Genomic DNA, 14,472 nt, shown 5'->3' with positions numbered 1-14,472 from the left:
CACATATAGGCAGCATTCACACGTTCACACATACATACACACACACACACACACACACACACACACACACACACACACACACACACACACACACACACACACACACACACACACACACATACCGCCGTCGGTGGCCAATAATATAATTGTCACTATAATATTTTTATAGGCGAACAGCCGTCGTTGTCGGACACTGGTAGCACACAGTCTATATAGTATAGTCTCGCGGTATACAGCCGCTCGCTGCAGCGTCCGCACGTTTTGTAAAAAAAAAAAATATATAAGTACGTAATTAATGTAATCGTTTTTTTTTCTTTCGAACACCTTCGAACGCGCGTTACACGCGTTTAGTGCTCTCAGATCTCTTGTGTCGAGTGTCGTAAAAAACGACATATTATCTAATATAACTGTGCGGTCTCATTAAAACGCGTGTCTCGACGTACCTACCAATATGGATACACGTCAAAAGGTGTGATGTTCAAAATGCCAATATGCAATTATACGATTGTGCGAAACAGGTGCCTATAGCGTTTTTTTACGGTGTAAACGCTATTATATTATACAATAGTAACCCTCTCGTCCGCCCTCGGCTGGCCCGCCACTCCGGTTGATCCGACCATATAGTATTATCGATATGAATACATTTGGATTTTTCAATTTCTAGTAGATATATGTTATACAAAGTGAATTGCTAGTTTAGCATTTCCCTTATACATCAGGATTCTGTATATATTCTGATAATCCTACCCTTTTCGCGTTCCGACCACACCCCCCCAGTCACCGCGAAGGCGACGGATTAGAGAGGTTCTACTGCAGTTCAATCGGGTTCGCTCGGGTCCCGTAGCCGTCATGCCCGGGACGTTGTCGTCGTCGTACAACCGTCGGCGCGTCGACGGCGGCGGTGGCGGTACGATTGGCGGCGGCGCCGGAGGAGCGGCGGCGGCGGCACGACTGCCGTGCCGTTACTACGCCACGGAAAGGCGGCGTCACAGGTATTCGTCGTTTTCCATAATGAAATGGTTCCGGAGGAGCAAGCACTACGACGACAGCGGCGACGACGACGACGACTCGGCCTGGTTCCGAGACGATCTGCAGCGCCTACGGCAAGCGTACGTGGAACAGGAACCGGACTACGCGGCGGTCACGCCGGTCGCGGCTCGTCGCAGGCCCGCGGCCGCGGCTACGTGGTCGCGGTGGTCGGGCAGTACGACGACCGTGTACAGTTTCGCGTACGTAGACGGACCGCCGCGGAACGACGACGAGAAGGGCGTCGCGACCCGACGAGACGGACGTTATGCAGACGACGACGACGACGGCAAAGATGCGGTCGAGTACATCGATGCGGCCACGCTGCCGGTGGCCCATCGGCGGCGGACGGATCGCGGACAGCCGATCTCGCCGTCTACCGCGGCCGGGACGAGTGCGCGCGCCGGCCGTCAGGCCGCGACCACCGGCACGATGACGGCCACCAGGCGACGTAACAAGCGGGTCGCTCCACCACCGCCGCTGGCGACGGTTCAGGAATCTCACGCCGTAGCCGCGGCAGTGGGGGCGTCCGCGAACACTGCGACGGTACAGCGACGCGTGGCCGGCACGATGTCCAGGAAAAAGTATAGGGCGCCTCTGCCGCCGGCGAACGGGTCGGAACTGAGGCCGTCGCAGCAGCCGCCGCCGCCGCCGCAGCAGCAGCAGCAACGCGGGCCCTGTCGCCGAGCGGCACCGGCGCAACGGCGCAGGAAGGGTCCCGCGCCCAAGCCGCCCGTCGTACAGCAACTACAGCCGCAGCCTGTCGTCACCGCTGTGGCCGCAGCCGCCGCCACCGGGTCGAACGTCAAGCGAAAAATCTCGCAGTACGAGAGGGACCGACTGATGCAGCGGGTGGACAAGATCGAAAAGCACTTTTTCGATAAGAAGCCGACGACCTCTTCGAAGGCGGAAACGACGGCAGCCGCTCGCGGCCACGGGTTCGCGTCCCCGGCGGCGCTGTACACGGCCATGGCCGCCACCAACCTGACCGAGCTGGACAAGCGAGCGGCCGAAATATGTCGGCAGAGGAACCACCGCGGCGGGCTTGGCGTACCGTTGGCCGTACCGCTGACGGCCGACCACAAGAACGCCATCGTCGCGGCCGTCATTCGGAAATCGTATCCGACGGCGACGGCGGCGGCGGTAGTGGCGGCGGCGGCCGATGACGAGGGTAAGCGATCGGACAAAGTGTCTGCGGCGGACGACGAAAAGCGGCTCGTGCGACACAAACGTTTAGCGTTTTTCCAACAACAGCGGCCGACGGGATTCGCGGACGAGCGGTCGACCGTCGGCAAAGACACGGCGGTCGCGAGCACCACGACCGCTGTCCCTAAACCGTCGTTGCAGACAACGCGGACGGCGTTCGAGTCTGCCGCCGCCGCAGCGAAAACGTCCGAGTTGGACGCGACACCTTCGGTCGTCCGGAGTGACGGCGGCGGCGGCGGCGGCGGCGGCGGTTGTTCGTCTGCTGCAGGTACAGTATAGTATACTCAAACTAAAGACGTTTGGTATATACTCGGAAAATGTATACGTTATATTACTTAGTTTCGGAAATGTGCAACGTAATAATATGTATTAGAATTTCCCGACGTCCAATAACGAGTATGCCATCAACGTGTACAATAATATTAGAGCGCTCGCTCTCTCGAATATAGTCATGTACCTAATGTACGAAAGGCATGGGCGTCCCCAGGGGAGGCACTTGCCCCCCCCCCGTCTACGAATAAACATAATAATGTACTATAAATAAAATGTATAAAAAAATCTTCATTTATTTTTTAAACTAATTTTGCCCTCCCCCCCTAGAAAATGTCTGGGGACGCCCTTGGCGAAAGGTGTTTTAAAAACGATAAAATCTGATGTGACTAGAAGATAATATGTATTATAGGTACAATGTGCAAATAATACGTATATTTTTTCATCGAAATACACCGTATTATTATACGTATAAATATTTTCCTCCTATACTTTGGACAGGAATAATTTTTTATAGATTTTTATGTATAAACCTATGGAATAAATTAGAAATAAAAATTGATGAAATATGATAAAATAACTATTATTTTATAATAAATTAAAATACAAATTAAAGTCAATTTTACAATATAATATTTTATTAATATTACTACGAGAGTAATAATGATTGTATCATAATGAAAATTGCATACATAAAATAAATAAAAGATTATAAGTAATATTAATGTCAAAATCTCATACTTAAAATATAATTTGATTAAAAATTAATTAATACAAATAACATATTTATTTTGTTATACGAATAAAGAAAATAAATATGGGTAAGCAGTTAACATACGGGTGTATCGTATAGGCATAATATATTACAGATTATGGTTAATACAAGAATGTAACACGACGATCTAAAATAACTTTCATTCTATTCACTATATTTAAGTTTTTATTTAAAAAAATTATTAAATACTAATTAAAAATAATATTTAATAATTAATAAATAATTACTCAATAGCCATATTGCAAATTTGATGTTCAAGAAAAATTAAAGTTGATATAAGTACTTATTTAACATGTAACTATGTAAGTCCGCGTGTGCGTATCACCTTAATATTAACCATTCAAAACTCAAGTATCAATAAGTTACGTTATAATCGATGACCGTTAATGCCATATTCAATACCGTTTATAACAGTAACGGACTAATGAACATTCGGTATACATGTTAAAATAAAGGCTATATTATATTGGCAAAACATAATTATTTTAAATAAGTATACTGTGCAATATAAGTGATTTAATAAATGGTTTGAATATCTGAAGACAAATAGACATGATTTTAGTATAAAATAAAAAAAATAAACGGTAGGTACTTCATTTTATCCAAAAATTAAATAAATAAATAAAAATGGTCCCGGTGCATTACATAGCTACATTTTTTTACATCAAATTCGCAGTATGGTAGCTACAGGAAATATATATATATAATTTATTAAACGATTATACCTATTTTTTCTTATTATTTGGTGACTTCCATCCGTTTTTAGTAGTATCTACTTTTTGTTGCACTATTCTTTATCAGCCTTAGTTAAGAGTTTAAGACATAATGACTAATCACGCATTATAGAATAAGGGTAAAAGTGACTTAAATCGTAAGTCATCCATTTTTGCACATTGAATAATTTATACTTTTACAACGTTATAAGTGTTTGAAAACACAAAATGTTTTTACGCAGTTTTAACCTCCTAACGTTCAAAACATTATTTTGGATACGCGTGAAAAACGAATTATCTTATGTACCTATATAATTTGTTAATTTTTGTAAAATACTTTTCTATAAAAATAAAATAATACCTATGGACTGACTAACTATTTAAAGTTTATAAAAATAGTTATATTATTATCAAAAACAAATAAATACCTACATTTAAAATATTTTTTGTAACATACATAAAATGTAGAATTATGTAATATGCATGTTGAAGTTCAAAGCCTTTTGATATTTTGTGTTAACACTTACATTCATTAATAACTTTAATTATAACATACAGTATATTTTACAATACAGTAGCGTATTTAGGTTCATGGGTTAATCATTTTTATATACATGTAGCCTAACGTTTAATAAGGATTCCTTATAAATTTTGCATGCTAATTTTAAGAATAGGTATACCTAGGTATAACATTTTAGACTTTTTCAACAGCAATAAATTTATATTCACTAAACACTAAAACAATTTTTAAATTTTAGGAATGAGAAATATTGAATCGATACACCTAATTTAAATACATTATAATGGATATTATTCAAACAATACGTACGATATATCCATAATCTGTTAAATTAAAAATTGAATGCGGCAACTGCACATTGAACGTAGTTAAAGGTTAATACTATAATAATATAAAATATTGAAACAAAGTATTATTATCTATAAATATACATAATTTTACATGTTTGAATATTTATCATAGTTTTGTAATTTTTTTTAACATTATATACGATTTGATTTTGAAAATGTTTTTTCTTAAATTAAAATTTATATGGATAAACTTTGGACTGACACAAGCTTAGTTATAGCACACATACACTTGAAAAATTAAATCAGATTATTTACTTGAAGATATTTTAAAACTATATGAAATTTAAACTAATAATAATACAAATTATTTAATTATATTTATTTGTATATTGTATATTATTTATTTATAAATTTTAATTAGTTTTAAAAATAAATAAAAAACTTAACAGTCTTAAAATCATTTTTAAATTAAATAGATATTCCTTTATAGATGATAATAAACATTTTCTAAGAAATTAAAAACTTATTAATAATTGCATGATAATTAATATATTAAGTACTTAACATATTATTGTAAATATATAAATTCACAATTATCTGTATATATAAATCTAATATGATCTAATAATTACAAATTAATAACAATTAAAAGTTTTAACACTTAACAATTATAATTTTATTAGGCATGGCCGTATGGGTGTTACGGCAGGTTAGGTTACTAAAATGTCCTAAACTATTTATGAATATTATAAACCTATCTAACTACCTATTAAATTTTATAAATTATTAAATAAAATAAAATATTTAATAGGTATAATAATAGTAGTAAATAGTTCAATTGTTTAAAATTATATCTACTCTAGAGTCTAGAATCGCTTTTTGATAGTTATTATGTAGGTCGTAGGTGGATTCATTAGGTAGTATAAAGTTCTATAAAATATTATAATACATAATAATATTAAGCTTAGATCAACTTATAGGGACCAGAGCCTACAATACATAGTTAATATTTTAAAATTAATTTGAGTATTTTGAAAATGTTATGTATAAAATTCGTAAAATACGTTAAACTTTTAAGTCTAATAAAGTCTAATAAATATCGACTTTTATCGTTTAAATATGTAATATCGTTCAAATTCTAACTTTAAATTACTATAAAAGAGTTGAAGATTTTTAAATTTTTACTCTAAAATACTTGTTGTTACTTGTTAGTACATTTTGTATTGTTAATATTTTTATACAGATATAAGAACAACTTAGGTATATGGGATATTGTATTACATTTTCAAGAATTTTAATTTGGAACATTTTTTTTATTGAAATTTACAGAAAAAGAACTAAAACAAATCTAAAATAAATTATTTTAAGAACATTTCAATAGTATCTAGGGTTTTTGTTATTGAATTACTACAAAATATAATAACAATTATAGTTTGAGTACAGAAAGAGTGAATATGTAATGTCGTAACAATTTGAACTTAAAGCAATAATAACAATTTAATTTGACTCTTTGGTAGTAATTTTTTTTATATGGATTGCAATATTTATAAAGAACCTTGCATAACATTTTCAAATCTCAGGTATGAATATTAAAACTGTTTTAACTTTTAAGTATATAGGGCTAAGATTTCTATACATTCGAATAGGTTTTTTTCTTTAGAGCAAATTGAGTGGTTGTCAGATAAGTTCACGATTTGCCGTATCAGCTTTAATATCGATTAAATAGTCAATATAAATCCATTCTTTGTTCTAATCGAAGGTTGATCGTATTTCAAAATTTGAAAAACATGTCATTACAGCATGTAATATTTAATATAATAATAGATAATTATTAATTAGTTTCTGATTTTTATGCAAAAAATATTTAATGTGTTACGTAGAAATCAATCAAATGCATATTGTGATGTTAAAATGTTAAAATCGTGTCAAGATACCTAGTTTTTAATTTCTTATATCTTCTTTGACACATATTTTAATCAACACACAATCACAATAATTAGCTTTTAAATTTTTATATTATTTCAATTATTTTCGTAATATGATTCATGTTATGTTCTGTTTTTTGAACGGATCTAAAAACTTCTTATGTCTAATATATACGATATAAGAAGAACAGGCTTTTAAGCTTTTTTTATGATCCAATTTTGTGACGACACTATTTAACTTTTTCCCATTTTTTTCACTAATTATTTGAAAGTTATTCCAAATACTCCTTATGAGCAAATCACTCGTATTATTTCCAATTTCATTTAATTTGTCATTTCAATTATAAATATTAAGCATTATAAATTAAGTTAAATTATAAATATTATTACATATTACATGGCTAGGCTTTAAATAGTTTAATTATAATAATACTTATTATTAAATATAAATATTATTTTCATATATGATATATGAATCGATTAGGTTACCTACGAGCGAAACCGGGTTATTAAGCTAGTGTATAATACTAGTATGGTATACCAGATACCTATTGTATTAGTTATACGCGGATTTAGGTTTAGTACAAGTTCTGTTTTTATTTTAGAAAAGACGTTTTAAAATAATAAATAGTAATACTAGTAAATATAGATATATTTTAATTAAGAAAAAATTATTTTTATATAAATAATATTACCTGAGAAACCATTCAAATATTTTTTTTCATTTTCGAATTATTTAATCAGATTTGAGTTAGGTGGCATTTTATTCCGGTCATTTTTTTTTACAGACATTCGGTCCTAAAATTATACTTATGTATATTTGTATATGTTAGTACTTAAACGCTATAAATACGCCACTGTGCATATATATTGTAATTTTTATGTAATATATATGTTGTATATTTGTATATGTATATATATATATATATATATTTAAACTTACTATCAGAATTAAGTATTAACCTTATTTGTAGTAAATTTTATCTGCTACTTTTCAGACACTAAACATTTGCCATCTGAAGATAAAGATATTAACTGTTATCAGCAATTAATGGCCATGGAAATGCAAAGTGACCTAGTACTTCATAACGGCCCCTTTGAGTGCGCTGTGTGTTTATGTACATATGATAATAATGGCGTTGTGTTACGTGATTGTTTGCATGTATTTTGTAGGTATGAAAATACGATTTTGTTGTTTCCCTTGCTTACCATATAGTGCGTATATAATACATACGACAGGGGTCACCAATTAATATTTTTTAAAGAGGATGTCACACACTGTTTGTTCTCTCTCTCTAGCCCACGCGCAACATAGACAAAACGCATTTACGCAGTCTGAGTAGAACTCACTCAATTTTGGTTCTAGAGTAAATATACCTATTATAAAATTAAATTTTGATAATATTTCTGAGTACGATGAGTTTTTAAAAAAAAAATAAAATTTTGAAAATTTAAAGGTTATTTAAAAATGTTGTAATTTGTAGCTATTTCTAAACGATATATAATTAACGTTGTATTAAGAATAATGGAAAAACTCGTCGTCTTGTAGTTTGTACTCAGACTGCGTAAATGCGTTTTGTCTATGTGGCGCGTGGACTAGAGAGAGAAAACAAACAGTGTGTCTTAAGGGCCACATTAGGAATCTGAAAATTTTTGTGGGCCATCGAAATTCTAAGTACATGCTTCAACATATAATAGGTATTATTTTCACAACAATAATACATATAACGTTGCCGTAAAAGGCATATATTATTTATTCTTTGATTGCGGGCCACCATTTGGTGACCCTTGACATATGATGTACTCAGGGATGGGCAATAAGGGAGATGGTAAACTGCGACAAAATTACACCTTTTCTAAAAGTTGATATGTAAACTGTGCCAAAAAAAAAAAAAATTAACATTATACAAACTGCGACAATTTATTTTATATATGCATATTATATATTTAGATACTATGTACAATGTACATAACCGATACGATAACACATATACGTTAATCATTTAATTAAATATTTATGTTATGGTATTGGTGTAACTATAGATTGTGTACCAAAAATGATTTTTCTTGTAGAGTTTCTTGTTGTCGTTGTTTAAGACCAATTTGGCTCTGCATGTTTTCTATGAGCAAATCCATATCGAATAACCGCTTATTTCGGAATTATATTTAAACTTAAATTTAAAATTATTTAGCACCAATAATTGTTTGTAGTTTTGGCTAAACATTTGTGTAAGTTCCATTTTAAATACCTACAATATTATACGACACAGCATGTACTTACTTAACTTGAGATAATCTTGCACTTGTGAAGGAGCCAATATTTAGTATATTGCGTTAAACCTTAAAAATAAATTTGGATTTTCCTTACAAATTTGTCTCCAACATAACATATTAATTAAATTACACATGTACATAATAACACATAGGTATATATGATGCATTTATATACATATATATGTTATCGTATCGGTATGTACATAGACTATATATATTATATATTTTTATAAATAAATTAAATTGTTGCAGTTTCTAGAATGTATCTTTACATGTTTTGTCGCAGTTTACATACAGCTGGGCAATATTATCATTAATATCTACATGTATTAATATGTTTGATACAAGTTACATTACCTCGTTACATTTTGCTACTTGTAACCAGTTAGGCACCTACACAATTTCTATATTAAATTAAGATGTATTTCATTAATATTTTCATTGTTACTTTATATAAGACGCATTTAAATAATTGGTAAAATGTGTTAGGGTAATAGGTGCATATTAATTTTATTCGATTGATATAATTTTACTAAGTAATATTTAGTAAATACTAAATAGTAATAGAAAATAAGTCTAAATAGATTAAACTTAAAAAAGTAACTAATTTCATACAATTTGAGTAATTTGTAACTTTGATCTGGTTACACCATGGTTTAACTGCTTAAAGTAACTGTCTATTTATTGCTCAACCCTGGATATATACTTTCTATCAGTTTTAAGAATTATTTATGTAAGAAATTCACATATTAAACATATCTATCGCCCACACATACTTAAATTTAATTCACTACAACTATTATGTCTTCATACAATCATACTAAATTTATGGGGCGCATGACGATTTTGTGTTATTTAGGCTTTGTCTGAAAATGACGATCGATCATTCGAAAGCCGAACAAGTTGAATGTCCGTACATAGACGAGCGGTACTCTTGTACCGGAGTCTTACAACACCGCGAAATAAAAAAGGTACCTAGACCCTATTTAACCTATGTGGTTTATTAAATTATATTTCGGTATCCATCCATCCATCAGCAATATTAAAATTAAATATTACATGTATTTTCGCATAGATATTGGATTCAGACGAAGAGTATGAACGATTTTTGCAAAGGTCAGTGGAACGAGCCAGACAGTTGTTGGCAAAAGAGCACAACGGTGGATCTTTTCAGTGCAGACGACCCGACTGTACTGGTTGGTGTTTGATCTACGATAAGAATAACGTCTTGGAATTTAAATGTCCTGTTTGTGGGACAGTAACGTGCGTTCGATGTGGTGTAAGTATTGAACAAGTCGACCAAGTTTAGCATTATGAGAATACGAGCTGCCATTAAAAAAATTGGCTGCATATACTAGTTGTTAACTAAATTCCCCAGGTCATTGTATTTGACATAGTTGTAGTGTCGCGGACATAATTTTGATTAAGACATACTATAATGCCTCGGATATGGAGTTAATATAAGTACTTTTATTGTTTGATATCGTTTAGTATTGACAATTTTCTGTGCGTTGAAATTATTAAAAATATGAATTTATTCTACCCGTTTATCGAACATTTTGGTCACAAAAGTTTAATTATTATTTAAATGAGTAATGACAATATAATGTTATTTTTTAATTAAAATAATTTTTTTTTTCATTATCTATGTGCTGAACTACTGAGAATTTTACCAGATTACGATTGCTTTTTCATAAGAAAGTTATATTCTTAATTAAACCTATCAATTCCGTAAAATTTAATTGGTAGCTTGTCCTATGGATCATGAATGATGAATGAAATATTTGTATCCACAATTCATGTCATCTTATGTAGCTAGCTCTGCACATCCGCAACTCGTATGGTTTTTATTATTTCATCCGCAATTAGGCCCTAATTACCTACATGCTTGAAAATGTATAAAAAGAATAGTTATTTGCCCAAATATATTGCCCTCAATATATGCTATAAATAGTTCTGTTTTTATGTAGGTAACTATAACTATAATACTTTTCTCGCTTAACCTACTAATTAAAGTGTAGACTGTAGCGTATTTACTTCAATTTAATATTATAGGTATGTAATTTGTTATTGGGCTCCGCCTGTAATAATTTGAAATAAATAAATACTTATAAGCATAGTTATATGCTGGCACATTTAAATGTTTGTATAATTTATTATTTTCTATTTTTTTTTTTTTTTTTAATGCAATATTTTAAAAACGTATTTCATACATTATTACTATAATAATCAGTTAAATTGTTTAAACGGATATTTTAATGTAATAATATTTTTGATTCTATTCGACGTTTCCATTCAATGTTATATTTTTGTTATTTAACTGTTGGCAATACTCACTACTTTATAAAAATATACTTACTCATAAATTGCAAACACTTTTAAACTTTTATTTGGCAATAGGTAATATAAAATATTATTTACATATTTAATTATTTCAGTCAATTCACACACAAGGGAGAGGATGTAAAAAGTTAATTGAACAAAATGAGGGTGATGGCACGCTTGAGGTAAATCCATTTAATCTACCTAGGTATGTTTAAAAATATTAATTTATGTGAATTTGTTTAACTTTAAGAATCTCATCGAACGCGGAGATGCTATGCTATGTCCAGGATGTAGTACAGTTCTATCAAAGCAGCAGGGGTGCGATTGGATTAAATGTGCGGTATGTTTTATGGAGATTTGCTGGGCGACTAAAGGTCCAAGATGGGGACCTAAAGTAAGTTCAAATTAAAACATGAATAATTTTAAAATTAATAATTATGATAAATAAATATGTCAAAATAGTTAGGTAACGATTTAGTATTTGATGTCCTTTTAACATTTATGTTCGAATAAAAACCAGCGAAGCGATAGACTTTTTTGTTCGTGTAAATATCTATGAAATATGAATAGATAACATGAATTGTATTTTGATAAGAATCACAGTAGATATATTGAAGGACCTAAATTTTACAATTAGTTTCACCTTATGTTATGTGTAGGTAAGGAGTCTTAATTTTTGGTTCTTATATGGCATTTAAATATTAAAATCTTTTCGCGTACCACCTCGGACACGCGAGCCATGGATTTGCCATCCCTGTTATATGCTAACCAAAAGTTTTTACATATAAAAAAGGAAACAAAAAATTATAGCTGTTTAGACTTTAATTTTTAATGGCTCAATTTACAAAAATAATGATTTGAAAAATGAAAAAAAAGGGTAATAAACTAATAAGATATATTTTTGTAAGTATATTGTTTTTAGCAGTTAAAATTGTATTGTATAACCTACCAACTCAGTACCAAATAGGTACACTAATGCACTATTAATTCAAGTATACTAAAATACACAAACAATACGCAATAATATATTATATATAACACTAAAATGTAACCACGTGAATGTTTATTATATTTTATTTATACCTCATACATTATATAATTTCAGTGATAGTCAAAATAAAATTCCTAAGTAAGTACACAAATAGGCGATATCGTAAAAAGAAAATGCATGCTGTTAGTGCTGTTACAGAAAACCCAAGCTTTTAAATTTTAACAATCTACAATGTCAAATCAATTGGCAGATAATAGACATCTTTCTAAAACTTTAGAATTATCGCCTCAGATATTACGCGCTTCAAATATTATGTTTCAATTACATTAGTGGAGCGATTGTTTAGCTGTTTTAACAATACATCGAGACATTAAGCATTTAATTATTTAAAATAAATTATAATTATTCAATGCAACACATCATTTGAGTAAAAAAATATCCAATATTAAAGTTTTCCGATAATTATATAATTTTTTAATTTTGTATTCACAATTTTCATAGTTATATGAAAAATAAATAACGTGTTTTCCTTAAATGTGTAGTAGGTAGTAGGTACTTATATTAAAATTGAAATTTTTTTTCAAATACTAATGATGCTCTTAGCATATATTTTATAAATTATATATTTATATGTCCATATTTACTTACATAAATTTTTTATACTTATACCTAAATCCTGTCCCTAACTATAATCAAAACCAATAAGGGTTTTTTAATGTTGTAAATATATGATAATGTTATTGCTATTATTTTGCCTTTATACTTGGATTATAATATACAAACTACAAACTATTTGTTTCAGGGAAAAGGAGATACTACAGCAGGATGTAAATGTGGCATACCACCCGGAAGAAAATGCCACATTGACTGTAAATATTGCCATTAAGCATAAATGGATTTAGTTGTATAGTTCTATACTATAGTGTATTTTAACATTGTAGAAATTTATTTAAGATAGTGCTTGGAAAGTTCCTAAAAAAAAATAATTAGCTCACCTCGAAAAAAGGAACTTTGTTCATTCCCATTTAGGATTGAAAAATTAACCGGTCCCTTTCCTCATTCCTACAAAGGAACTTTATTTCGTTTTTTATATGTTTTTTTAATTATATAAATTAATAACGATTTTTATTTCTTCTAGTTTTTAATTTTTTTACGGGGATTTTTGGTGTATAAACTGTGTGTCTGTATGTTATTTTTAATAAAATGATATAATGGCTAATGTTTTGATAATTTATAATAGCAATTTAAGAATACAATTAATTTTTTTTAAGTAAGACAATTTAATTTATGACAATTGAAAATAATCCTGTACTTTTTTTATGAAGTAGACAATATTATGTTTTCTGTATCAAACCTGTAATAATACCTAATTATTGTTGTAGGTACCTAATGAAAAACAATGATGTAACGTATTATCAAAATAATTAAACAGTTGTAGTGTTAAAATATGTTTAATGTTTATTTGAAATGTGTTTTGCAACAAAATGTGTACACAAATAAATGATATGATGGTGCTTATGAGACCTCTGTGAAATCACATTCGAGTTGTCTCTACCCTTAGGCCCCATTTATATGGTCCATAGACCACAATGTCTCCTATTACCATGACGTGTATTGCGTCTTTGTATGGTAGTGATTCTAAGTCCATTCACACAATATTCTTTAAAACTTTGTACTTCAGATGTCCATACTAGTACTCCCTACTCTCTGCTGATTAAATAAAATTATCTGAGCTATTTTTATCACTGAATGTTTCCCAGCCAGTTTATTATAAATTATTAAGGGTGGGTGCTGGGTGGGGTAGTTTCTGGTACATGTCCCGCCAAAGTTATTTTCAACTTTAGTGAAGATGTTACTCGAGTACTACAATATGTTGTCCAACGTGCCGAAAGTCTGGCTTGTTTGTTTCCTTAATACATAAACATCATCAGTAATAAAACTAAATGGAAACGTAACCTATTCCATGTTGCTTATGCTGATCCGAAACGTAGACAGGTTGGCGGAGAATCCGATCTCATAGTTGTGAACACCAATGGGATTTCGAAGGCCATCAAACTACCATAAAAAAATGAGAAACCTCCACCTGTGATCAAGTTTATTTAGGAATCTACCAAAACTGTGGTCTAAGATCTAAGCTTAGTACTTTCAATTGTATTA

At 32.1% G+C, this 14,472-nt stretch overlaps 1 protein-coding gene across 1 annotated transcript; it reads left to right on the top strand.

The window, feature by feature from the left end:
- Positions 1–169: 169 nt before the first annotated feature.
- On the top strand, positions 170–13,849 carry LOC132926966 (uncharacterized). Its single transcript, XM_060991406.1, has 7 exons — positions 170–2,500; positions 7,724–7,898; positions 9,859–9,970; positions 10,075–10,278; positions 11,438–11,506; positions 11,575–11,718; positions 13,118–13,849. The coding sequence occupies exons 1-7, from the start codon at positions 850–852 to the stop codon at positions 13,199–13,201; spliced, it is 2,439 nt and encodes an 812-aa protein (XP_060847389.1). The 5' UTR covers positions 170–849; the 3' UTR covers positions 13,202–13,849.
- Positions 13,850–14,472: the final 623 nt, after the last annotated feature.

The sequence above is a fragment of the Rhopalosiphum padi genome, chromosome 3 (assembly GCF_020882245.1).
Source record: "Rhopalosiphum padi isolate XX-2018 chromosome 3, ASM2088224v1, whole genome shotgun sequence".
Classification (NCBI taxonomy): Eukaryota; Metazoa; Arthropoda; class Insecta; order Hemiptera; family Aphididae; genus Rhopalosiphum; species Rhopalosiphum padi.
The sequence above is the reverse complement of the archived record's forward strand: the minus strand, read 5'-3'. Positions and strand labels throughout refer to the sequence as shown.